A 27,922-nucleotide genomic window follows, 5' to 3' on the forward strand; every position below is an offset into this window, starting at 1 on the left:
ACATTGTTCCAGTTTGTAATGTGGACTGGATCTTAAGTATATTTCATAGCCAGGCTAAACCTAAGGATTTTTACGTTCTAGACTCCTCATGTCCACAGAAAACTTGGGTTTTAGACACAAGAACGTCCATCTAGCCCAGTATCCTTTCTTCCGACAGTGGCCAATGCCAGGAGTCTCAAAGGGAATGAACAGAACGGGTAATCATCAAGTGATCCATCCCATCGCCCATTCCCAGATTCTGGGAAACAGAGGCTAGGGATACTTCAGAGCACAGTTTTGCATCCCCCTGCCCATCCTGGCTAATAGCCATTGAGGGACCTCTACCCTCCATAAACTTATCTAGTTCTTTTTTTAACTCTGTTATAGTCTTGGCCTTCACAACATCCCCTGGCAAAAAGTTCCACAAGTTGACTATGCGTTGTGTGAGGAAATAATTCCTTTTGTTTTAAGCCTGCTGCCTATTAATTTCGTTTGCTGACCCCTAGTTCTTGAGTTATGAGAAGCAGTAAACAACACTTCCTTATTTACTTTCTCCACACTAGTCATGATTTTATAGACTTCTATCATGTCTCCTCTTAATCGTCTCTTTTCCAATCTGAAAAGTCCCAGTCTTATTAATCTCTCCTCATATGGAAGCTATTCTATACCCCTAATCATTTTTGTTGACCTTTTCTGTACCTTTTCCAATTCCAATACATCTTTTTTGAGATGGGGCGACCAGATCTGCATGCAATATTCAAGATGTGGACGTACCATGAATTTATACAGAGGCAATAGGATACGTCCTGTCTTATTATCTATTCCTTTCTTAATGATTCCTAACAAAAGTGAGGCACTCTCTAACACCCTGTCCAAAACAGACTAACCAAATATCCAACATATTCTCTTACTATTGAGGTATTGTATGATTTTTCACAGAGTTATGCACAGTAAACAAAATTAGCCCAAGAATTAAAAAAACGAAGGAGTCACATTAAAGCAGAGAATGTAAGTCAATCTCCCACTGTCCAAATCTTCTGAATTTTCTAACAGTTCAAATTTAGAAGTAAGTAATATTTCAGGTTCATCAGGGTTTCTAAATATATACATTAGACCCCTACATGCCACCTTCAGCTTAACAGGACAACATATTTAACTCCTAGATAATACAACTGTCCTGTAATGTTCAAAGAAACTTGCTTTCATTTTAGTTCCTAAAGGCTAGTAGTCAAATATGTATGCTTCCTTGCACCTGGTTTATAGACCATAATCTGGTCTATAAACCATGTATGCCTGTCTCCTTGTGATGGGCCTTATGTTATGTTTCAGAGACAACTACACATGGTTAGTGTCTCACTCCTGATTAAACAGCAGCTCTCAAAAGAGGAGAGTGAGGCAACGTTGCCAGCAGGCAATCTTGTAGCTCAGGGCAGCTGACGCAGCAGGTTCAACCAGCAGCACAGAAAAATTCAAGATGTGCAGATTCTCTGTTTTTGTGGGGATATATCCACAAAGTAAAAGCTTTCAACTTTTGCCTTCTTTTCCAGGCCATTTTACCAGTGGTGGAAAGCCTGCTTGTCATTAGTGACTTTTGTAAACATAGCATCAAAGCCTCACAAGGATCTTCCTACACCACAGACATCCATCTCTGGTTCTCAAACCTTGTCTCAGAAGGACCACATTCCTTCAACACATTATACTCTCCTACATGCCACCAAGCTGCTTGTGAATTCAGTCTAGAACTTTTGCTATTCACGTCTAGCAAGTATTTTTCCTACCCAGCTGAATGAAATGTTCCATGAAGATTCCACTTCCCTTTTGAGGAAGATATTTTAAACATACAACTACTTACTCACCTAGCTCTATGCTTAGGGATTTCACAGTGTTCTGTCCAAGTATTAAAACAAATTTGCTAAAAGGAGGAAATAAATGTATGACTAATTTTAGTTCAATAAGGTGCTGAATAAACATTAGGATTATTTTACAACACCTACAAGAACGCTAAATGCTTCAGAAGTGACAGGTCCCTGCTCTGAAGTGTTTATAACCTTGATGATGGACTTGAGAAGTGAGGATGTTATGACACTAGGAAGGCAAGAGGCAAGGAAGCTGCAGATTATAGGTATGCAATTATGCAGTTACTCAGTTTAGTGTTTAATATATGCATAACTAAATTGAGTAACTGCATAATTGCATACCTATAATTTGCAACGTCCTAGCCTCTCACCTGCCTAGTGCCATAACATTGTATCCAGCACCTTTGCTGTAGATAGGCGTTCCGCTCAATCTAAACTGATGTTGTTTCATCCCACATTTTCTGCCATAGCAAACACAGGTTAGCCTCACCTCTCTCTCGTCTTCCAATTGGCTCATCACTCCATAGTTTGAAACATATGTTCACAGGACATGGCAGATGAATCATCATTTTTCATTGCTCATGAGGCAAACGGGCAGTAAAATTTCCCTTCTCCTGGGCCTACATATCATAAGCACCCCTGCTTTCAGAAAAATGGCCATAAGAAAATCAAAACAATCACAGCCAAACTGCTGTTTTCAAGGAGTATCTGAAATCCCAGTGCAAGTTTAATGCGATCTTCAAGTTTCTCAACATATTTTTTTTACCCAACATAACATTTATTCATAAGCACAGAAAAAGAAAACTAGCCAAATAATACATGTCACTTTGCTAACCTTAGTAGTTGATGATAAATACAAAGTTAACCACTATCTGATGCTTTCTAAAATAAAAGTATACAAAATACTAAATTTGAAATGCTCAGTCTGAGTCAGTTTTATGCTTGTCAACCCACAGTAGTTCCTTGGAACATTTAGCCCACTCTCCGTCATCAACTGCTCTAGGCATACGCTTGCATACAATATCGCAAAATGAATTTGTAGATTAAGAACTCCCCTGACCACACAATACTTCAGTTTGCTAGAAACAATTCTGGTGTCCCTCTCACTGCTTTTAAGGAGTTTTACTCCTAACCCCTGAACTTCTAGAATTTACACAACTCTTCTACAAGACTATGGCCTTGTCTTCAGTAGAAACTTTAATAGTTTATGCTTCATTTGGTTTTTGCTTATGATTAAGGCCAAGATTGTGTCACGGTTATTTTTAGTAAAGTCTCGGACAGGTCTCGGGCAATAAACAAAAATTCACAGGAACCTTTGACCTGTCCATGACTTTACTAAAAATAACTTGGGGGGGAGGAGGTGGCGGCGGCGGGGCTAGGTAGGGGGGAGGAATGGAGTCCCATGGGGGAGGGGACTGACAGGCCAACCCCGCCCCCCCGTCATGGCAGGAGGCACAGCCCCCACTCCAGAGCTGGCCGCAGCTGCGGGGCAGGGGTGCGCAACCCCAGCTGCAGCCCCCACCAAGCCCCAGCTACAGCCAGGGCAGGGATAGGCACAGCCCTGGGAAGCCGTGAGAGGGGCACATGACCCGGCTGCAGCCCCCGGCAGAAGCTGCAGGGCAGGGAATGCAGGGTTCTGGTTCCAGCCTCAGTTCCAGGGCAGGAGTGCACAGTCCCGCCTTCAGCCCCGGCTTCAGCCCCTGACAGCTGCAGCCGAAGAAGTCACTGAGGTCCAGTAAAGTCATGGAACCCATGACTGTCGATACCTCTGTGACTAAATCATACCTTACTTATGATCCACAGCTGACTCATTGGCTTAGGGTATCAGGAAGACACTAGAAGAGGGGAAGGCATTTCCAGGAGGACTACAGGGGATGGCACGATCTGGAAGCATATCTGGTGTGATGCAGGGGGAACAGAGGTAGATTAGATGGAGTGGAGGTGGTACAGCAGAGGGAGGAACAAAGAGTGAATTCTCAGCTGGCAAACTAAAGGAGATGTGCCAGATGTTAAATCTGTCAGTATTAACAGCCCATCATCTGTGCCACAGTAAGATGCATCCACACTCCATCAGTTTGATCTGCAGTGAGTGAGACTCAGTTATTGCTTACCTCCCCTACAAAGTCCTGGAGTAAATGCCATGTTTATTTGCTTACCTGACATACAGCTGAAACACTTTTGCTTGAAATATGCCTCACGTTAACACCCATTTGAGGGGGAGCAATCACTTATCAGGGTAAATTTCTCCAGCAGATACAAGGCTTAAGACACTCATTACACTTCTGTGCAATTACTCCAATTATTTTACCTGTTATGCTATGAGCTTTATAAAGAAAACAATTCAACTTCTGGTAGTCAGAGTAAATGCCAAAAAACGGGATAACCAGCACTGATCACATCAAATAACTGTCTTGGAAATCTGCAACAAAGCTGTTCAACCACTGACAAAAATTCTTAAAAGAAAGTCTTGCATTACCCAATAAAAATGATATTTTAAAAAGATAAAGTCTAGATCCCAGATAGTGTATAAATGTGTCTATATTTATTTTAAATACTCTGTTTAATGTGATCTGTCCCATTGCCCCTCACACTGTGAGTCTGTACTAATCAATGCCGCTACTAGAATAGGAAAAGGGCCATAGAAACAACGAAGAAAATGAAACAAGAGTGCCTTTTCTCATTAACATATTTGCCAAGTTTAGGAGCAAGGTGCTGAAGAGCTACAGGCTTCATGGAGTCCTATCAAAACAAATTCCATAAAAGGACTGATGAATAGAGTCCTGAATCTCAGAGACCTCTGAATCCACTCCTCTATCCCAGAGAAAAATAAAAAATTATAAATGATTAAAAACAAAATAATGGAATAAGTGCTAAACTTCACTGTACAATCACGCTGCCTTTCATCGGGTGCCTGATCCAATGTCTACTGAAGTCAAAGAAAAAAGACTCCCATTGGATCACATCCTAGATAACTTCAGTTCTACATGTTCCAACAGCGGGCCTGCTATATGCAGTATAGGCTATACAAAATAGCAGTAGCCAATTTCCCTGTATTCTAGTGACTGTTCTATAATTACAAAAAAATTAACAAACGTAATCGTAAGTTTTATAGCAGGGGTGGGCAAACTTTTTGGCCTGAGGGCCACATCTGAGTATTGAAATTGTATGGCGGGCCATGAATGCTCACAAAATTGGGGTTGGGGTGAAGGCTCTGGCTAGGGGGTGCAGGAGGGTGCTCCGGGCTGGGACTGAGGGGTTCAGAGGACAGGAGGGGGCTCAGGGCTGACGTAGGGGGTTGGGAGTGAGGGTTCCAGTCTAGCAAACTCTGGGGTGGGACTGGGGATGAGGGGTTCAGGATGCAGGAGGCTGGGCTCGAGGTGTTTGGAGGGTGAGAGGGGGATCAGGGCTGGGGTAGCGGGTTGGGGCATGGTGGGGAGGCTCAGGGGTGCAGATCTGGGCGGCACTTACCTCAAGCAGCTCCCGGAAGCAGCAGCAGGATCCAGAGGGGGGACATATGTGGGGGCGTGGCCAGGCGTCTCTACTAGCTGTCCTGCCCGCAGGTGCCGCCCCTGCAGCTCCCATTGGCTGGGAACTGCGGCCAATAGGAGCTGCGGTGGCAGCACTTGGGGCGGAGGACAGCTGCCCCTAAACGGAGGAGCCAGAGGCGGGACATGCCACTGCTTCTAGGAGCCATGCGGAGCGGCCGCCAACCCCGCTCCCCAGCTGGAGCACAGGAGCAGGGCAAGCCCCAGACCCCGCTCCCCAGGGTAAGCACAAGGGACGGATTAAATCGGCTGGCGGGCCGGATGTGGCCCACGGGCTGTAGTCTGCCCACCCGTTTTATAGTCTCAAATTTCTTACATTGATTTAGCCAGGCTTCTATATGCTTTCCACATTTGTTTCAGAAGTAGTTTCTATCCACACAGTCTTAAAATAGGCCTTTTATGAACCGAACAATTCTGATAATCTCTACATATAAGTAAAAACTGATTTAGTTTGTGACATGACTTATGCAGCCGCAAGAATTATTTTTTGCTGTAACTCAATGCCATCAGAAACAATTATACCCGTTCTCTTTCCTTCCTCCTCAAAGTCTTTCCTTTTAGAACAAAGGAAAATGTAATTTTATTTCTTTACAACTTAAATGAGACTAGCTCTAGAAATCCAAAGCTCCGGCAAAAAGTTAAGCATAATCCTGGATGTTACCGTCACGCAATAATTTGAGATTTTAATAATATGTTCAGTCTCCAGCCCTTCAGGGTAGCAGTTCAAGAAAGCTCTTCAACAGCAAAAGTAGGCCAGATAAGGGAATGTCAAAACCTACCCTTGGTAAGCCACTGTACTAAATTTTAGGCACAATATACACCCGAATAAAAGTGTAGGACATAACTGGCGCTGTACATATGGGAATTCATGGGGCAGCCATTCCTCCTTCATAGGCTTTAGTGCTAAATCCCCGTTGAAAGGCTCATGTAATCTACTAAAAAAAAAATGTGGGGAGGAAATGTCCACTTTGTCATATTTGAATAATTTAAACTCATGGTTTCTAAACATAGGGCTCATGACCTCTAGGAAGGTGACAACCACCCTCCTTTTCTTTACAGCCTGATCGGAGAGGGATCCTGCAATTTTTTTTGTTGTACAATGGGGTCACGGTGTGGAAAAGGCTTGAAACCACTGACTTAACAGTTCCTCTGCCCAAATACAAACTTCTTGCAATCCCTTATCACAAGCTGTAAAGAAAGGCCAAGCTGCCTCCTTGTAGTAGCATCATAAACTGCTACTTTATGTAATGGCCACCACAGATGCTCATGCTGCAATGAGACTCATACCCTTCCTTCACTTGAGACCAAGTGCTTCATCTTTCCATCATATTGTTTCCCACAGGCCAAGGAAAACTGCCAAAGTCCCAGGCATTCCCATAAGCCCTAGCCTCTTGCCTAGGATTGAACCACTGGCAATACAAACAAAGATAGTGGTGGGCGAAAAGCAAGATATGTGTTACAAATTAAACCAATTCTAAACCAGCTGATCAGATTTCAGTTTCTTACTGCTTTGTCGTCTAAAGACCAGAGTTTTAGTTTCAATTTATTTCGACTTGCTTCCTGTATACCCACGCTGAAATCAGGGCAGAATCAGACCCCTACAAACTAAGCAGACCATTGAAGTTAAACAGCAAGGCTTATCTTGCCACATAGGGCTTCTATAAATAAAAATGAATACAAAGGGAAAATAAAACCAAGCTCTAATGTACAGATAAAATAAAAGCTGCTAGCATACCAGGCAATATTCGTCCAATTAGAGCATCTAACAACCAAAAGGATTCCTCTTCATTCTTTGTAATAAGAATCAGGTATCCAGCTATGAAATTCATGCCCTGAAATAAAAAGAAAGCTTTTATAATTTCTCCACTTACCTCAAAAGTTTCTTGTTTAACTTTATAATACCCATGAACTTCAAAGTACTGATTGAGTGAAATAAAAGGAAAAGCATTGTGCCTGCAAGTTCCTTGAAAGATACCAGAGACAGAATTATTACAATTCACAAAATGGACAGGATAGAGGAAATCTACTAAGACAGTCTACCAATTATTAACCCTGCTACACCTGGGCAATGACAGCCCATGGAAGCCAGGGGAGGGGGAAAAAAAATTAAAGCACTAAGAAATTAAAAAGTAACGTATAGACTGCTTTTTATTTTAAAAAATCCCAAAGCCCTTTCCAAACAAAACCGATGATTACTTTGACCAACACTGAAATGTAACTATCTCTGGAGTGAAACTCAAAAAATAGCTGCTTAATAATGTGCAGTAACGCTACCTAACAGTTCTAGCTGGAGCATGACCCATCCAGTTGAAACTACAAATGCAGTTTAGGAAAGCAAATAGTAAGTAGTAGAGTTGTAATTCCACCAGGTTTTCCAGGTGCAGTTTACGCAGCTATTTAAATTATTTTTGTCCAGAACTAACAAACAGTATTTATTGTTTCTATTTGCACCTACATTAGGCTAGATGCCTTTCAAATCACTGAGGAAGCCATAGTTCCTGCCTTACAACCTACAATAGGCAGACACACAAAGTGTGGGAGATAGGGCTATATATGTAAAGCGTTCATTGGTCACATCCTGACAGTACAATGTGTTGGGCTTTTCATGGCAAGGTTTCAGTGGAAAGAAGATGTATAAAATATATAGGCCCTGATTCAGGAAACCAACCCTATTCAGGAATCACATGTGTTTAAAATCAAGCATATGCTTAAGCAATTTCCTTAGAGACTATCTCTAAGTAATCCATAATATTAGTTTAGTCAACCAGTTAGTTTTAGCAACGTTATTAGGTTGATTTATAGCATTCTATTGGCTTTTAGAGTGAGAGGATTTTTTAAAAAGTATATTTATTGTGATTTAAACAAGATGGCATCTAAAACAGTACATAGCGCACCAGCATGAGTACACAATTCCCAACAATTTTTTAAAAAGCCAGTGTAAAATTGTCTTTAAATATTTACAGGCTGTGGAGGCTCGTGTCAGTTACATCTGTTTAGTGCTAATCTTAGAAATCCTCTCTAGTTTCATCCTTTTCTTTTGTATTCTCCTTGACCTCTTTCCCCCGAGCTCTCCACTCCAGGGTCGTCTATGGGGACAGGCGGTAACATTGTCTCACTGTACCCAATAAGCAATGCCAGCTACAGCTCAAGCAAGAAGAGCACTGCCAAAACTGAAATGCTCGAAGGATTTTGGAAACCAAAAGTTCTTGTCTTGACTGAAATCCAATTTTTTGGATACAAGTGGCTTTGCTCGCTTGTCTTTTGATATACAATGCCAAAACAGTCTCTGCACATTTGAATTTTAAAATATTCACTCTGTTCTAGACATTTCTTTTCAATCCTTAAACCTCTATATTAGTTGTTGAACTTTTACAAATTGCTGAAGTTGCCTGGATCTGTGTTGCATCTGGGGTGCTTGGCCTTCTGCCTGTGAAGACAGCTATTCAGTTCCCATGCTACCAGATAGTTTGATAATTGCATCCATGGTGATGAGAGAGTATTTGGCACTTAACATAGCAGGAACAAAAGCCTGCTCTTTAGAAAATATTCACAAAGCAAAGAATTTCACTAGCTGTACACACATTGGTAAGAATTCTATAGGACTACAGTATAGAATGGCAATTCGAAACTTAACTAACTCTTTGGTTGGGAACTTTTCAGTGGTGACTCTCCAGATAAATGTTTTGATAATGCTAGTGAGGTGTGGAGGATCTATACTTAGTATATAGTGCAAGCCAGGAAGAGCTACACAAAGAACTGGGGGGGGCGGGGGGGGGTGGAGTTCACTTTAATTGTCTGTTTCAGAGGAATCCTGGCCCCATTATATGGTACACATCACCATTTATCTTGATGAAGTTTGCTGCTTCACTAGGACGATAGCCAGTTTTCTAAGATATACACTGATTTATCACACATATAGGAGGAGAGGCTCCAGCCCTTGGTTTATGTAGTTACAACCTCGATATATAACCCATCTTTTGAGGGAACAAGGGGGGGAAAAAGTCCTTGGTCTCTTTTTAATGAGACTTAGATGGGTGTTTCTGTGCAGACTTAACAAGGGTTTAATGTAAAGTAATATGCATCTCTTCATAGATCTGTCTTGCTTTATTTAGAGGCCTGATTCTGCAAACACATGGATCAGAGATTGACCCTTTGCATTATTCTCAAAAATCTTAAAAGAATGTAGTTTTAAAAGCTTTGTTCTCTTTGGATGAAATGTTATATGGAAAAAAACACAAGGAACTTTTACTCCCACATTTCAAATTACCACTATTAACCTCAGTACTGCAATATGTCAGGGCCAAACAGTAAGCCAGATTTCAGCGACTTTGATAATGATTCTTAAACCTAGATCAATCTCCTTCTATACTAAATTAAATGAGCTGCAATTCAATAAATGTAATTTATATTCTTTAATAAAGGATTGTTATTTTTATTATTATAATAAATTTTTTTGACTGGTACAAGACACATGTAACTGCATATAACTGCAATGCAATAGGGAAGGAGAAAGGGGAGACTTCAAAGCTGAACTGAACAGAAGAGAAGACGACTTTTTTTGATTATGCCAGTTACAGTTCCTTTATGATGTGCAAAGATGGCCACAAAGTTATTTCTATTTTAAAACATTTTTCTGCTTGTTTTTTACCTTAGAAACATCATGAATCAAATATTTTCTTTTCTTGTACCTTCTACAGGAACCTGTAAAGGACTAGGGAACTGGAGCAGGAGCAGTCTCAGTCCGTTAAGAGTTATGAGGTTGAATTTTACACAAACAGATTTTCCTGCTCCATGTTTGTCAGAAGTTTGAGTTAAACAGATGTTACAACCAAATCCACTAAAACTAGATTTAGACCATTTGACTACAATGTGATATGACCACTAGTTCGCCTCTTCCCAAAAAAGTTCTCCAGAAAGACAGTGGAAATCAAGACCTGCTAATTCTCTTGTAAACACAAAGGAATCATTTACAAATAAATAAAGAAGAAGTTTTTCATGCCTTTCTAGAACACCAAGTAGCAAACGGGACACCATTTTTTTAGTTTACTGTTCACCTTTAGCGAATGAAACCAATTCATTCACTTGAAAAGAAAGGAAATTGGGTAAGCACACATTACATTTGAAAATGACTCAAATATGAGATCGGAAAGATACTATTAGCAACTGTTTATATGACTATGTTTAGCCTTCCCCACAACCCTGACTATCACCCAAAAATGTACTTTAAAATTAGCAACAACGATCTTGCAAATGTCTTGGAATATCTTTTTAAATATCTATAATAAGTTACATACCTGGCAGTATCCCACTGTTTTATTATGGTGCCCATACGCTACTAATACATTGTAGAGTGTCTGCTGTAAACAGGGATCAGCAGTTTTGCGGAATTGTACATTATCTGGAAATGTTCTGTTCATGTCTAGAAAAAAAATGAAAGGACCAAATTTAAGCCATGTTGCCATGCTCCCTAATAAATCTTAGCCTTGTAAGATGTACAACTGAAATCTGACCATGGGCTCACAGAAAAGGAGTCTGGTAGATGAAGTTAACAAGAAACGACCTCAAAGCCCTATTTTAGTTCATTGGCCTACGTTCAAATGAGATCTATTCCTAGAAAGACTGATCTCTCTAGGCCAGGGGTGGCTTACAGTCTCAAGCAGGATTCAAGGCAGAGACTGATCCCAGGAATTTATTACATTTCACCTAACCCTCTTCAGCAATTTAAACTAACACATCATGTACCAAATTTATCTAGTGCAGTGCTAAGTTATTAGCTGCAGTGCTGGGGAGTGATATTCTCACAACAGATAAGTTCAGCAAAGGACAACTCTGATTCACTGAAAACTAAACCTATCTATGTGGATTAGCCCTAAACAGTTCATTTTTAAAAGATTCTGTTCTCATAACTGATCATACATGTTTGACTTTAGCCTCCCCCCCACCCCCAATTGCAATTACACATTGTCACACTCTGGAAAAAAAAAACTGCTTCTTTACTCATGCAAGGTCATACAGAAGGAGATTTTTCAAAGAAAGCAGAGATGCCTACCCATGTACTTCAAGTTTATTCTTACATCTGATCTGTGATTAAATAATCTCAAAGCAGTAATTCCTTAAAGAGGCACTGTCAGGTCAAATTTGGTCCAAAATTTAATTCTGTGAAAATATGCTCATACTAAAGGAAATAAAAATATCTCCATGATTTTTTTAATTTTAATTCTAATGGAAAAACTTAACCTGTTTGCCGCAATGTTTGCTACACACATAAAACAATGAAAGTGTCTAGAAGTGGATTAAATACAAAAATGGTCTATAGTTTAAGCAGAGAGAAAAGCAGGACATTAACAAGCAGCATGAATAGTGAAAAATAAATTTAAGCTTTTCAGGGCTATTTAAGCAAATAAGGAAGTTTGTATAAATTAAATGAATATATAATTACACATGCAGACTCATGGGTGTATGTGTACATGCATCTATGTGTAACTGCACATATTTTACACACACACACGTGTCATCAACTTGTTGCAGGATCTTTATTGCTCTCTGGAGCACAGTGCACATTCATCCATACAGATTTTTTTAATTGATACTGTCCTGTTAATCAGCTTTAAGGACCTATGACCTAAATTTGCAAAAAAGTCTCACACTTTCTGAAAAAATCAGGCCACTTTAAGAAGTCTCAAGTTGAACACCTAAAAATCACTACTCGCTTTTGGAAAATAAAGGCCACTACGCAAAAACAGGTCAATATACTGGTAGCTGGATTTAATTTAAAACAACAAAAGCAACTTCACTTTTATGGTGTTCAATATCCAAGGGCACACTAAATTATTTAAATATAACCAAAATGTTTGAATATAAGCAATTCTAACTATAGCATCCCACACAGATATGCCTGACCTCTGTACATACTAGGAGATATTTTATCTTACTGCTTTTCCTTCTTAAAGGAAACGGTTTGTAATGACTGGCTTCCATGACAAAAGCTTAAACTGGGAGAGGCTATGAAGAAAACCCGTAAAAATCATGGTTTGTGCCATGGAATTCAGAGCCAAGATAAATTCATTGCCCTAATCACCACTTCTTCCTTTTAAAGTCAATAAATCAGTTATGGAGTGGTGGGGGACAGGGAAATATCGTAATTCACCTCCCATGCAAATTTAAAAATCAAGGTGAACAATAACCCTAACAGGCTTGTGTAACAATCTGATAGAAACAAAACAAGTTTTCTGTAGCCTATGACTGTTGGTAGAAATAGCAGTGTTGTATCTGCATAATCAGAATACTTTTTAAAAAAAACAAACTCTTTCTTACAATAAAGTTACAATAAAATGTTAATACACTACATTGCACATTACTGATTACTTATTTGGGATGAGGTTAATATCCAATGAACCAGGCTAGAGATTCTGGCTTGCTGGCCGAGGAGCTCTCTTCCTCTGAGTATGCTAAAAAGGATGACCAAATTTCTAAATACCTATCCTCTTGTTGACACATCTCTTGTGAACGTACTTTGTGTGAAAGCTTTTCCACCACAAAGACAATCCATATTTTACTACACCACACACATTTTTCCAATAAAGTGCAATATAAAATCTTATTGCTAACAATACAAAAAATGAATTTGTTGTTCTGTTTAAAATGTTCATCCTTTACTGGAGCATTAAAGTAAGCAGGTCAGGGGATCTCTAGGATGCTGGCTTTTTGTCATATAATCAGAATAGGTTTATTCATGTACAAATTGGAAGTTGCTGGAGAGATTAGAGCTGACATTTCAGATATGGTGTTTCCCCTTCAGTTATGTAGATTAAAAAACTATATTATATATACATATATAACAGAAGCTGATCCAAACAAATTTATTAATTGTACAACCTGAGAAAGGCTCCATGGTAAAAGTGTCAACTCTAAATTTTATTTTCCATTGCCACAGCACATTTTACAACAGAGGTGGGGAAAATTTGCCTGATTTTATGTAGGATTTTAACACATCACATTACACATCCAATGAAATGAGCTCTAGCTCACGAAAGCTTATGCTCAGATAAATTGGTTAGTCTCTAAGGTGCCACAAGTACTCCTTTTCTTTTTGCGAATACAGAGTAACACGGCTGCTACTCTGAAACCTGACATTACACTTAGTAACAACTACATCATCCTGAGGGCTAAGGCCTTTAGAGTATTATACAGTGGTTTAAAAAGGAACCAGGGTACAATAGCTAAAGTGTCAGTAAGAGTGCAGAATTTACCCACCTTTTCTAGAAAGGTTAAAACCAATAATCAAGACAGACTGCAAGTTTTCTAGAAGGATGTAGAAAAACTTCATATCCAAGACAGAATTTAAAAAAAAAAAAAAAAAAAGTTTTCCATTAACCTTAATTTGGTTTTTGACATACAGATGGGAAGGCAACATTTAACTTTAAAAAAAACAAAAACCCTACAGTTTGAAATAAATTTGACCAGGCAGTGAAGACAAAGAACCCAGTATGATAGTTTTTACTGACAGTTAAGCCCTGATCCTGCAATGAGCTCTGCAGAGTCAGACCCTGGGGCCATGCGTAGCCCCAGTGACCTTAACAGAGCTGGACAAGGGACTGAGGGCGAGAGCAGGAGGGGCATGTTGGCAATCCATTCCTAGTAAATGTTCTAAGTCCTATTTTGAAAAAATTAAAATAATGGTGCGTTAGTAATACAAGCTGGCAAAACAATGCCTCTATCAAATGCAGGAAGCAAATCAGCTAAGTAATTACTTTCTCAATTTATTTCTTTGCTGTAATCCTGATGAGGAAAATCCTTTGCATGTTTCTCTCTCCTTTGTCATCGTTACAGCATTTTTGACACCTCATTCAGAAACAAATATTCAGGCCCAGGACCATGCAGCATGAGATGACGAAACGTTTTTAAAAACCTGGAATTAGAACTGTAGAAGCAATTTTTGCAGCAATTAGATAAAAATATTCAGACCTAAAGCTGAATGCCTTTCTTCAGAATTCTGAGACATTTAGGGGATTTTGACAACCAGACATGCATTATCTCTTCATCTCAGTGTTCTACACTTTTCCAGCTCATCGTAATACATGGATCCTTCCCACTCCACACACAATGCCCATCATCATACTGGACCATCTGTCTAGTTTAATGACAAAAGTTACAGGATTAATGTGATGGATGCTACATTGTTCTGTTCATTCATGCTGCTTTTGGTTGCTCTTCCTCCCCATCCTTGCATTTGTAGATAGAGTTGCCAGCTTTGTAACTGCACAAAAGCTAGCACCTTGCCCCACCCCTGCCCTGCCCCATCTCTGAGACTCCACCCCCCCACTCACTCCAGTCCCCCTCCCTCCGTCACTTGCTCTCCCCCACCCTCACTCACTTTCACTGGGCTGGGGTAGGGGGGTTGTGATGTGGGAGGGGATGAGGGCTCCAGCTGGGAATGCAGGCTCTGGGGTGGGGTCAGAAATGATGAGTTCAGGGTGTGGGACAGGGCTCCGGGCTGGGGCAGGGGATTGGGGTCCAAGAGGGGGTGCGGGCTCTCGGAGGGGGCTCAGGATCTGGGAGGGAGTTTGGGGCTCAGGGCTGGGACGGGGGTTGGGGTGGAGGTGCGGGGTCTGGAAGGGAGTTAGGGTGCAGGAGGGGGTTCCGACCTGGGGCAGGGGGTTCACGGCGTGGGCTCTGGACACGCGGCGCTTACCTCAGGCAGCTCCTGGTCAGCGGCACAGCAGGGCTAAGGCTGGCTCCCTGCCTGACCTGACTCCGCACTGCTCCTGGAAGCGGCCGCCATGTCCGGCCCCTAGGTGGAGGCGCAGTCAGGTGGCTCTGTGCAGTGCGCGCTGCCCGTGTCCACAGGCGCCACTCTCGCAGCTCCCATTGGCCACGGTTCCTAGCCAATGGGAGCTGCGGAGGCGGAGCTCAGGGCAGGGGCAGTGCGAGGAGCTTCCCTAATTACACCTGTGCCTAGGGCCCAGAGGGACATGCTAGTTGCTTCCAGGAGCTGCGCAGAGCCAGGGCAGGCAGGGAGCCTGCCTTAGCTCTGCTGTGCCGCCAACCAGACTTTTAACAGCCCCGTCAGAGATGCCGACCGGGGCCACCGGGGTCCGTTTTCCACTGGGTGTTCAGCTTGAAAACCAGATGCCTGGCAACCTTACCTACCTACAGAACTGTAGGCTCTTCATGAGCAGAAAGTGTCTTTTAACATGTCTACAATATTTAGTACACTGCATGTGCATTATTTCTGCATTTACAGAAATAATAAAATATATTGTTGTATTTCTTCCTCCACTGCAGTACTGCCAACCACAAGCATTCAAAAATCATGAGTCAGGCCCTCAAAATCATGAGTTTTTAAACATAAGTAGTTTGGGGTTCTTTCTTCTTGTCTTTGAACCTTTAGGTCCTAAGTTTTGTTGCCGTTGTCAAGTTGTGGTAATGATTAAAATGAGATTCTCAGATTAATTTTCCTTCTTTTGATGGTGCTAATAGTAGTATCTTAGGTAAAACTATTACCTTAGTGCTAAAACTACAGCACTTTATGGAGCATGATTGCCAGAAGATTGAGAGAATCCTGAGAATTACAGATTTGTGAAGCGAATATTAACAAGATTACATATTTTTCTTTACTTTTTAAATCTATCACAGCATTAGAAATATTTAATATAAAGCAGGAATGCACTGAATGGCTGAATATTAAAATTAAACAGACAAGTTACACTGAAATGACATTCAGCTGATGCCAAATATCTGAATAGTCGATAAGAACACAAGTTTTCATGAAATTTAAAAATGGCGTATATCTTAATTTTTTTCTATTTTCTCCTACCCTCTCACAGATGCTCATGTTATTCTTTCACCTCTAACAATTTTTTCCTATGGCCTCCCAGCTATTGTCTTCTATTCCTTATACATCTACACAGAGATAAAAGACCACGGCACGGCTGTCACAGGCCTGGGTCAATTGACTTGGGCTTGGGCGCTAAATATTGTTGTACAGACGGTCAGCCTCAGGCTGGAGCCCAAGCTCTGGGACACTCCACCCTCACCGTCTCTCTTCCTCTTTTCAGAGCTCAATCCTGTTTTTTTCAGTTGCTCATTCTCTTATTCACCTATTCATTTTAATTCCCATGGTCTCCAATTCTCCCTGTCTGTCTTTTCCTCCCTCCAGTGTGTCCCCCAAGTCCTTATTTCTTCCTATAACTCACTTGTGTTCCCTTTCCCCCTCATCCCAACACAGTGCTTTGTTTCACAGACTGACTTAGCCAAACAGTCACCTGCTGTCCTGGTAAGATCCCTGGTTTTACTGCCTAACATTGCAGAGGGATTGCTCTCATTGCCTTTGCTCTCTAGAGGCAACTGGTGAGGCTGACCTTGGATAATCATCTTAGTTGCTCCCTCTACACACCCCTAAACTGCAGCTCATGGTTCAGCATGGGAATACTGAAGCCTGATGATTTCTGGTCTGGACATTCTTCCTGCAGGAGTCTGGATATGCATGTTCCAAAATGCCTTACCCAGGTATGTAACACCAAATTCCGACAAGCTGCTATTATTTACTTTTAAAATTGAAAGCTGGAAAAAAAGTTATTTGGCCAAGGACAAAGTTGTTACAAAGTTAAGTCAATTATCCATTTCTAAGATAAAATTTGGTACAACCCTAACTTAAAGCACCTGATACTTTCAATAGTCACGAAAAAGAAAAAGAAATTCCTGCTGGATCTGTCATCCTAAAGAAACAACTTTAGAGCTTTGCGGACACTGAGGACGGCAGTGCACAATGAAACAATCACAGAACTGTGCCAATTTTTGTGTCAGCTTCTTTAGAAAAATGTCATTATTACAGTTGGATCAGTTTGAATATCAAGTAACCGCAATCTACTTACCACCACCACCACCCGCCCATTCATTTTAAGTTTGGAAGGAGCATTGTTAAGTCTGAAGAGAGTGGTGTTATTACAGAGTTTGAGACTATTTTAGTTTTCAAATTAATCATTATTAAACTACTACTAAACATTTACAGAAACACAACTTTACTGCCACACACAATTTAATCTGTCACTCTTACTTTATAATACATAGTTATTGACTATATGTATAAACATTAGGACATAACCTGTCTTGATTGCTTCCACCAGCGTGTCACTTTTCTCTCCCTCAAGTAGTTTATTATAGTATCCAGGGTTTTGTTCCATCTTGGCCTGGGCTCCACTTACAATCATCCATATCAGTGCACGATGCTCATTGGGAATGCCTTTCCTGATATATCTCTTCACTGCAATGCAACAAACAAAACTTTATTTTTCTTCTGGAAACAAAACAGGAAGTTGAGAGGTTCTAGCAGAACTCTTGACAAGCATTCATTGATTACAATGCTTCCTCCCTCCTCCAGGTAAGAGGCCAAAAGCGAAGACAAAACATTTAGATTTACTTATTTAGTATGCAGCAGATTTAAGTGGCCAGAATATACTGTACTATGCTCAGTGTCAAAATACAGACACAAACACACACAAAACTCCAATCTCCCCTCCCACAAAACACACAATTTAGCAGGTGGTTTCCAGTAACTCCACAGATTCATCAGAGAGCAGTCCTTTTCCACAGGTTTAACGTATACGTACTACAGGGAGAGTAAATTACTATCAGCTGAACACTATCCCATATATTAGAGTTTTAATTTTTCCCCCTCCCTTTTCATTGTGATGTCCTCTTGAATGGAGATCTGAAAATAAAGTGGTTTTCCCATTGATTTTTTTTCTTTTTTCATTTGGAAAATATTGATTTTTCTTCTTTCCTTGTACTTCTAACAGAGGTTGACATTGTGGTTTTCTGTTTGCTCGATTATGCATCAGCATCACTGAGGACGTTAGCATGACTCTAGGATTAGGGTTTGGCAGTTCACTAGTGCTGCTGCAAAGCCCAGTAACAGAAACACTAGACCCCCCCCCCCCCCAAGTGCATTTTTAGTCATCAGGGCTAGTGGCTACTGTCTGAATGACCCTGTTGGAGAGCCAGGAGGAATGAGAGAGAAACAATGGATTTTTTCATGATAGCTGAAGAGGTTTTTGTTTTTATAAATCCAGACCAATTCCCTCTCCTAAAATACCAACCACATCATTTAAAAGTCACTGTGAATCTTGAAGCTCAAGAAATACTGTAGATAGGTTCTGCACTACCTAATTTCAAGTGATTAGCCCTGCCTAAGCCAAGAGGTATGTCTATTTGAAATAATCTGTGCATGCCCCTAAAAGTGTACTCACTTGTTAGGTTGAGGATTATTTGGTTTTATCATAACTAATATCATGCCTTTTTCTTAAAAGGATTACTCCAAAAATATAACTGGTCTCCTCCTGGTATAACTATTTACTCTGAAAGCCTCGCCAGCATCAGACATAAATCTAAATCAAATGCAGGAAACAGGGACAAGCCTTTGACTTTGGTATCCAGTACAAGGGGACAGCAGCCCTGCAGCTTAACATACACTCATTACTCCTCAGTGTCATTGTCCTCATGACAACAGATGTCCTTGGGCTTTCAATGAGAAAGCCCAAGTATGTATCTAATATTATATATACATATATATACACACACACACACACCCCTTATATATGGGATATACTGTTGACCACATACCCCCAAACTCCGTTATAAACAAGGCAAGTTCTCGTGCAAATGTTAGAACTACACATCAAAGCCTTTTTACAGTGTTGCCTCCCTCACATCATTAAAATGCTTAACAGTGGATTTTACTCTTTCCTCAAACAAAAAAAAAACCCAACAACAACAAAAACCACAAGAACATTTCATAGAGTGGAATATTCTCCAATTACAATACTTGTAATGCTCCTTAAAAGAGGTTACATCTTGCATGATTCTTCCTCCCACACCTGACTCAGACTGCAAACTAAACCGAAGGTCCTGATTCCACAGAAGATTCCAGATGAGCAGGCCCCTGCATCCACACAAAGCCCCATGGACTATCAAGGTTGGTGACGCACATGGTGTCATTTGCATGAACAGCAGTACATATAACCTCAATTTAAACTGAGCCTGCCCACTTGTATAATAAAGGAAAAAACCTTTAATCAAGGTATGTTGTCGGTATAACACTAGTGAAAGGATGCTGCCAACCTGAAATCTAGTCCATTTTTTTTTTAAATGAGTGTAAAGTAGTTCCCAGTACTGCACTTACCTCTGGCTCACCATGCCAGGTTTTGTGGATTTACAATCACATTTTTGAATATTTTCTCTCTCTGTTACAGGATAAAAGATCCAGAGAGGGAAACAGAATATATTTAAAGTACTGCCAAGTGCCAAAAGTAAGTGAAATGAAAAAAAAATACAGCATTTCTCCTGTATTGGACATTACTTATAACAACAAGAGGTAAGAGAACTGTGACAGAAGTAGACAACATTCCCTTAATGGTAGAATTTTCACATTCACTCAGAAAATTCCTATTTCCTTTGCCTATAGACAGACATGCTTTTGGTATAGTATGACAAATTAGGTCTGTCTATGGTGTGGTTAGGCAAAGTCATGTGGGAATGTATTAATTAAAAACAAAAAAGAAAAAGACTTATTTTAGCCAAAAATATTATCAAAGTTCCATTATGAAGTATTTCATATTTGCAGCATATTTCTGCACATAAAAAACAAATTTAAGTGTTGAGGAAACTAACACATACTCTAAAGGTTTCAGAGTAACAACCATGTTAGTCTGTATTCTTTTTGCGGACATACTCTAAAGAAATATACACAAGAGCACAGCTGAAGCCAGGAGACAAACATATGGAATTTTAAAAGTTGCTTATTTTATTCTCAACACATCAAAAAGAAACAAAGTGGATTTTGTGTACAGTTGGCATTCAAGTTATGGACAAGCATGAGATCGGAAATAGTTTCTATTTTCTTTGTAACATCTTCATTCCCCTCTCACCACACAAACCCCCACCTCACCCTATGTTTTATACTCTCAACAAACATGTTCCTGTTGTTTCATTTTCCAGTACCTTCTCTAATTTTAAATGCTATGATTAATTTGGCCTATTACCCTTCAAATAAGACTGAAGAAGTTTAAAAGGTGTATTTAGATATAGAGACAGTGAAAGCGAAACTAACAGGCACAAAACCAAAAACGTCACAAATGAAGAAAAATGAAGGAATTTCTTCATGCAGAGTAAAAAACTTACAGAACAAACAATCAAAGACAGGAATTGAAGCTGCAATTGTTTTGACAATCAACAGACAAGCACTTAGGTCACACACACACACATTATAGAATTACAACTTGAAAAGGTACTACCATTTTATATCATTTCCTCATTTAGTTCTTGAAGAGTATTGGGTACAACAGCATGACTAAGTAGAACAACAAACAAGATCCAAAGCCTTTTAGAGAGTAATTTGGACTGTACAGCTGTATTCTCTTTAATAGGATATTGAAAATTACTCTAGTTCACTTTGAAAATTATTAGAAGAAAAACTGACCCGTGTCCAAATACCTCACATCTGAACATGCCATATTCAGTTTGGACAACAAGCTACAAAGTGGAAACAAACAGGAGACGCCTGTGCCTTCATTCAGCCTTTGATAAGACATTTCTGACAGGTTGCAAATTATAGAACCTGGTTTCACAAATATTCTGTCTGTCCACAAACTGCAGACCCTTTTCCAACCCACAGCACTTAGTGCAGTCGCATCAGAAGGCTGATAAGGTTTACACTAAGTACTTTCTGCTACAAGTTGTTTCCAGCAGCAAGTAGGTTACTTGAATTTCTTACACAGGCACACTGTAAGTGGGAATTAAAGTAACTTTCAGTGGTCATGTAAGGCTCTCGTGTTGCGCCTCTGGTGCTTGTTGACCAGCTGTAAATGAATCAAAGCAGTAAGCTGACTTGCGACACTGTAAAGAAAGCATAAATCGCAGCAGTTGAAGAAATTGCAGCAGAACCTAGAGCACGGTGGGAGGGGCAGGGACTTGTCAGGTAATGTGGGGGTGCGGGGAGGAGAGAAAGAAAAGAAGAGCAAGAAGTGAACCCAGGGTGGAGAGAGGAAATGAAAGACAGCAGGACTGAAATAGCTAGGACAAGGTGAGGAACAAGGTGAGAGGGATAGCAAATATTGGATGAAGAAAGAGCAAATGGAATGATGATAAAAATTCATATGACCCATCTTTCTGGAACTCTGTGATCAAGGGAAACAGGATATACAGCATAACAGTTGTTAAAGCACCCTAATTAGTTTTCTTTCAAGCAGAACAGAACTATGCATGTACACATGCCATGTCAGACACGAGGCATCTGCATGCAACAGATCAGCACATAAATATGCCGTATTTCCAAATTAAGGAATTAGCATTACATCCCTTCTTCTTGTCAGTATGATATGAATTAGGAGCTTTTCTGGGGCCTGAGGATATATGGGCGTGGAACTGCTGAGATATCATACATTAAATGTCCAGTAAAACTACACTACACAGTCTGAAAGGGTCTCAGATATTCCCTGGGGAAGTAGAAAATTAGGGTGTGGAGGTTCTCAAAGGAACTGTACAGAAGAACTGTACATTAAACACTCCTCTCTGTTTTGTATTACGATCAGTTTGCGTTTGGAATAGACATTATTAGAATCAGCAATTCAGACTCCTAAAGCATCAGAGCAAAGAAACCAAAAGGTGGGGGTGGGGGAGATGAAGGGTTCAGAGGATTAACAGACTGACTTGCCACGGTTCCAATGGATGAGTGATCCTGCAGGATAATAATGTCCTCACAAACTGGAGACTATCCATATATGTTTGTGTCCAATATGGGAATAGACCACAGACATGGTGGATCCTAGTAGCAGTATCCTGGGGCTAGTGCTTAAATCAACACTTTTACAGAATAAAAGTAATCTGCCACTTTCCTCCTCCAGCGTTTCCAGCTTTAGTAACTTTGGGGTGTCACTGCACAATGGAGCATGGAAGATTTGTCGTTAATAATATGTGTTTACAGTAACTCCAAATAGACTGCCTCAGCTCTGCTGTATTCCTTTATATTGGTCATATTCTTTCTAAAGGTGTGTAAGAAAGTGTACTGTAAGCAATTCTGATTATCTTTAGTAAAAAGTTAGTAACTGAAAATTTGATGCAACAGCCATCCAGGATCCTCTCTATTGCCATCATGCTTCATGTCCTTCATCCACACATCAGATTTAATGGAACCCCTAATTCCAGAAACAGTGGCAGAGATTTTACAAGTATGATGTAATGACCCTTAGGCCCGCAGTGCTTCTCAAGCTAATTTTTTTTCCCCAATGTGCGCCCAGACCAGCAGCCAATGGCTAGCGGACTGGCACCGGTCTGCGGACCACCACTTTGAGTAGCACTGCCTTAGGGAAAGCTAACACTGTAGTAAGAGCTATCACTTTTGTTGCTGCATTGCAAAAATTCCCCAAAAGTAGTAAGCGAAGCCTAGTGCTGAAGCACACCTCTAAGGATTCAGGTGCAATTCAAGGGCTTGTCTACCCAGGGACACTCAGGAAAATTAATTCAAATTAACTTTTCAAGTGGATTAGCTGAATTAAACTAAACCATGTTAAGGCCACTTTAATGTCTGTGCTGGCCACCATTGTGAGAATTCCAAATAGGATCCCCAGGAAGGACACATTGGATACATCATTAAGTGCAAAGGGAAAAATAAGAAGCTTACACAGAAAAATTTCGCTCCCACAAGGAAAGGGAAGAGAACTTACAGCCTCGCATGATTCCTTGCCCACAATACCTCCCTTTAATTACATTGCCCCCCTCCACTTTCACATCTTAGACTTTCATATACTGGGCTATCATGAGAGGTTTTCCTGATTCTTGAACTGGCAATTAAGAGTTCTGTTAACATCTTCTGAAATATCTGCACCTAGCTCTTCTGTTAATTTTACTTTCTCTGTTTTTAAATTTTGATTATTAAGTCTTAGCACATACATAGTGCTTTTTAGCCATAAGACAACCCCCGTTTCACAGATGGGGAAAAACGAGGCACAGAAAATTAAGCAACTTGCAAAATGTCAGAACGAGTCAATGTCTCGCCAAACCTGGGAGAAGAACTCAGAACTCCTGATGTTCAGTTCTATACACTTTCTGCTGCACCATGCACCTATCCTTTAATGAGGTCGCTTGAACACACAAATATGTAAAGTAATATAAGCAACAGTAACAAAAAATCCGGTCTCTCGCAGGTATAATCCTTCTTGATTATAGACATAGTGACTAAGATATTATGATGCACATCAAATAGGATTACTCCCTTGTGAACTTTAAATCAAACTGATTATCCCTAGCACAGCAGCAAATTTGTTTATGTATTATTACTGAATTCAGTCTATTATTACTTAGAGCAAAAAAGACATTTAGTATTATGTTCTCAAGTGCAAGCCAATTTAAACTTAAGTTCTATTCTCAACACTGATTTACATTGAGGTCCAATAAAATACAAACATATAACTTACCTTTTAAACTTTTCTGTACCCCATTATTCCCCTTTAGAAGCTTTGACCATTTTATTGCTCTTCTAGTGAGTATCACCAGATATCTAGAAAAGAATTCTTCATATGACACATAATCAAAGTCTTCTGGCCTTTCAAATCCATATGGATCAACCCTACAATATAAAAAGTTATTGTATACAAAATTTCTCCACACACAGACTTAAAAAATATGTAAGTATGCTTCAGTAAACTAAATTGAAAAACAGTTATGGAAAATACAAAACAATGAACTGGAACGTATGGAAATGTATGGTCAATGCCAGACTTCCTTGCTTTTGGCAATTGGGAGATTTAGAGCCAAAGATCTATTTTGTAGACAATTGGCTTAAACTGTGACTAACTGGAAAGAGGTTTTCATAATACAGAAAAAATAGGCAACAACAAATGCAAAGAATATAGATTGCAAAGGTAAGAGTCTATGATTCAAAGATTAAAAAAATTAGTTTTTCCACTAGTGCTGTGCTAGTAAAAACAGATTGTAATAACTGATTCAATTACAAAGATTACCTTAAAAATGTGCTATTTTCTGTAACTTTTTGGCAATAACCTATTTAAAGAAAAACACTGTTTGAAAACTGACTACATAGTAATGGCCTCCATTTTGCCCTTCACCAGATCTACTCCATGTATGTGTGTGGCATCAGGTGTACTTATTTACAATAATTAGGGGGGGTTGTTTTTACAATTTTTTATTCCCATTAGCAATGAAGAACCAACATAGGCTATTGAAGAGTGAATTGGATATTATTCTGGCTCATACATCAACTGAAGTGGTGAAAGATCCCACCTGTGCAAAATACTTTGTGTGGAAGGACCATTACACCTACCCCAGTGAAGCCAATGGGTCTTTGCCTGGGCACAGCGATCCACTCATGCAGAGCAGGTTGTAAGATATCAAGGCCTAAATTCCAACTGCGAGGGCAAATTCAGCTCTCAGTTTCACAAGTCCAACCTCCAATAATGACAAATGGAATTGCACAGGTGTAATCATGGGGAGAATTTGACTCATTGAATCTTTTATTGGTGGTGATGCATGAGTCAGAAGAAGCACTACTGGATGTTCAGACCCACTGAGTTTACAGGGCTAGCAGTTAGAAAAAAGTCATCTTTCATTTGTATGCTGAACAAATTTGATGTGGAATCAGAGAGACAAATACAAACACTGAACCCTATAATACAGTTTTTAGAGTCACTAATCATTCAGTCATGATCTTACTCGGGAAAGTTTTTTTTTTTTTTTAATTCTTCATTACCTTTATGATTAAAGAAACCTTTCACACTCATACACACAGCATTAAGACAATTCAAGAAAGCATGACACTTCAACCCACACACATCACGTTTAGGATTCTGATAATGAAGGTAGAGAACACAGATTCATTTCATAATTCAGTCTGATTGTTGGGAAGCAGGAAGGAGACAGGTTTCAAAAATTATGAAGATATTCTCAACAGTTAGATAATTCCATATCTACAGGCACTGTGCCTTATCTGAAGTCCTGGGTGGTCTCCTGATTTTACAAAATTTTCTTGCCTGTTTTTAACAGAAGCTTGTATGTATGTCAAAGCCATTAATCTCTTATTTTTAAGAGATTCTTTGTTCCAGTGCATCACTAATGGTTTTTTGGGAAATGGAGAGAATGACACTGACAAACTTCCCTTAGGAATGTATTCATCCTCTCTAAATCCCCACAGCATGACACCCTTCCAAGCTTTGTTTTACAGTAGTTAATTTTCACATTTCTATATTTATTATCTCTAACCTTTCTAGCAACAGGTATATGTTATTAATACAATTATACAAAACTGTTTTACTTCTATTTATGGAGAATGTCTTGTAAAACAGATATTTAATTACTCTTTATTCATCTCTTCCAAAGTCATTCTTCCGTAGACTTTGCTTTGCCCCAAACCCTTCATTGTTCCATGTAAGAAATTGGTAGAAAAGATACCACTCTGAAGGCCCACTACCCAGAAAGAGTATCTCTTTCCAAGGACTGAAAGTTGGGTTTCATGGAGCCTGCTTTTTTTCCTTCTTCCAATTGAGGAAATAGTTTAAATATAAAAAATAAACAAGTAAATTATTAAAAAATATTTTAAATTACTGCACCTCCTTTCAATTTTTGTGGGCATTAAAGGTTATCTACCAAGAGACAATCTTAACAGAACATATGTCCCTGTGTAAGAGGCTTTTGAATGTTAATCTCAGTTTTCAGAGTACCAGCCGTGTTAGTCTGTATCCGCAAAAAGAAAAGGAGTACTGAGTCTCTAAGAAAAGGAGTACTTGTGGCACCTTAGAGAGACTAACAAATTTATTTGAGCATAAGCTTTCGTGAGCTACAGCTCCCTTCATGGGTGCCACAAGTACTCCTAATCTCAGTTTTGTTTTGTTTGGGGGGGTGGGGGGGAGACTTTAGAGCCATTTAATCCAGTAAAAAGAAAAGGATACTTGTGGCACCTTAGAGACTAGGTCTCTAAGGTGCCACAAGTACTCCTTTTCTTTTTGCAAATACAGACTAACACGGCTGCTACTCTGAAACCTGCCATTTAATCCAGTGAAGCTCACAATATAGCCCTCCCTAAGTGAGAAAACCTCAAAAACACGGGTTTACTTAGCACAGTGAAAATGCTATTACTAATAATTAAGGAAAATCTCAATGGTGCTGTTTAGCTGCGACAATGGGAATGAGGACAATTTTGATCAATAAGTAAAATTACAGCGAAAGTGCCATTCCTTTGAAAAACACCCACCAAACCCGCCCTTCAGCACGGAGCCAGCCTTTGCCAGCGCCCTCAGCTTTAACCCAGACTATGGAGGAGTCTCCCCCCACGAACAGCCCCGCTCCCCCTCTCCCTGCCTGCACCACTCCCGGCACCTACACAAACACACAGGGGAGCGAAGTACAGCGCTAGGACGTGAGCGCTGAACGAGGGAACGAAGCCCCCCCAGCAGCGGGCCCCCGCCCCAGCCCGGGCATGTGTACCTGGGAATGCCGGCCCCAGGCTCCAGCGCGCCTCCTTCGCCCTGCTCCATGGCCGGGCAGCGCTCGGGGCTTCCCCTCGCAGAGTCGGTCCCGCGCCGCGCCGCGCCTCCCGGGCGGCGGCGGCGGCGGCAGCAGCAGCACTAGCGGAGGGTGCGGACCTGAGCGGAGTTTCTCCACCGGGCCGCCCCAGCGGGAGCGAGCTCGCCTCACACAGGGCAGCGGCGGCAACAGCGCCGCCTCCTCCGCCTCCTCGGGACCGGCCCCATCAGGAGCAGAGGCTCCAAAGTTCAGCCCCTCGGCGCCCCGGGCGCGCCTTCTTCCTCCCCCGCGAGAGCTGCCGTGAGACGCCAGAGAGACACGCGGGGAGCCAGCGCTTGGCCGCGGGCCGCTCCGGTGCCAGAGCCGGCTCGGCGCAGTGGCAAGGCAGCTGCCCGCCGGCCGGCCCCCTCCCGCCCACCTGGGCTGTCACCTGAGGCGCTGCCGCCACCGGCAGCCCCGCGCCCAGTTGCGGAGGCTGCTGCTCCGGCAGGGCAGCGCAACGCAGCCCCCTCGGGGCCGGGCCGCCTCCGGGGCGGAGCCCGTGTCTCCAGTGACTCCGCCTCACCTGCCGCCGCCCCCCGCCACCTCCTGCTGCCGCCGCCGCCGCGGCTCTTTCCCTCACTCCGGCCTCTCAGAGGGGCGGGATCCCGGGCCCCGCCCCGCCGACTCCTGTGCCGACGGCCGGGAACCAGCGGGCGCTGCAGCCTCTTCCCGCCGCCCGGCCCGCACTCGGGGCCCAGCCGCCTTTGGCAGGGTCATGGGAGTTTGGCTGCAGAGCCGGAGGGATGATGCCCGCAGACTCCGGCACTTCACTGGCTCAGCAGCTGCAGGCTTCGCCTACCCAGGGTGGCATACAAGGTTGTTACAAAGAGGAGGGAGAACAATTATTCTCCTTAACCTCTAAGGATAGGACAAGAGGTTCTGCTGGAGGGAATTCTGTGCCAAAAAATTAAAAATGCTGTGCACAATATTTTAAAATTCCGCAAATATTATTTGTCAACATCACACTATATA

The 27,922-nt window shown here is 41.2% G+C and overlaps 1 protein-coding gene across 3 annotated transcripts in view; it reads right to left on the reverse strand.

Annotated features, from left to right (window-relative positions):
- Nucleotides 1–27,922, reverse strand: part of GRTP1 (growth hormone regulated TBC protein 1) — a 60,548-nt gene that overhangs the window by 25,682 nt on the left and 6,944 nt on the right. Inside the window, exons 1-5 of one of the 3 annotated variants that reach the window (XM_037897212.2) lie at nt 26,870–27,544; nt 23,848–23,999; nt 17,484–17,642; nt 10,675–10,799; nt 7,116–7,212 (exon numbers count right to left, since the gene is read on the reverse strand). In XM_037897212.2, coding sequence (XP_037753140.1) covers nt 7,116–7,212; nt 10,675–10,799; nt 17,484–17,642; nt 23,848–23,999; nt 26,870–26,919 — 583 coding nt within the window. In that variant the 5' untranslated portion in view covers nt 26,920–27,544. Of the gene's footprint in view, nt 1–7,115; nt 7,213–10,674; nt 10,800–17,483; nt 17,643–23,847; nt 24,000–26,869; nt 27,545–27,922 lie in introns of those variants that run through there. The other 2 variants (XM_043535949.1, XM_043535942.1) reach the window with 2 other exon arrangements.

Source organism: Chelonia mydas, chromosome 1 (assembly GCF_015237465.2).
Source record: "Chelonia mydas isolate rCheMyd1 chromosome 1, rCheMyd1.pri.v2, whole genome shotgun sequence".
In the NCBI taxonomy this organism is placed as follows: Eukaryota; Metazoa; Chordata; order Testudines; family Cheloniidae; genus Chelonia; species Chelonia mydas.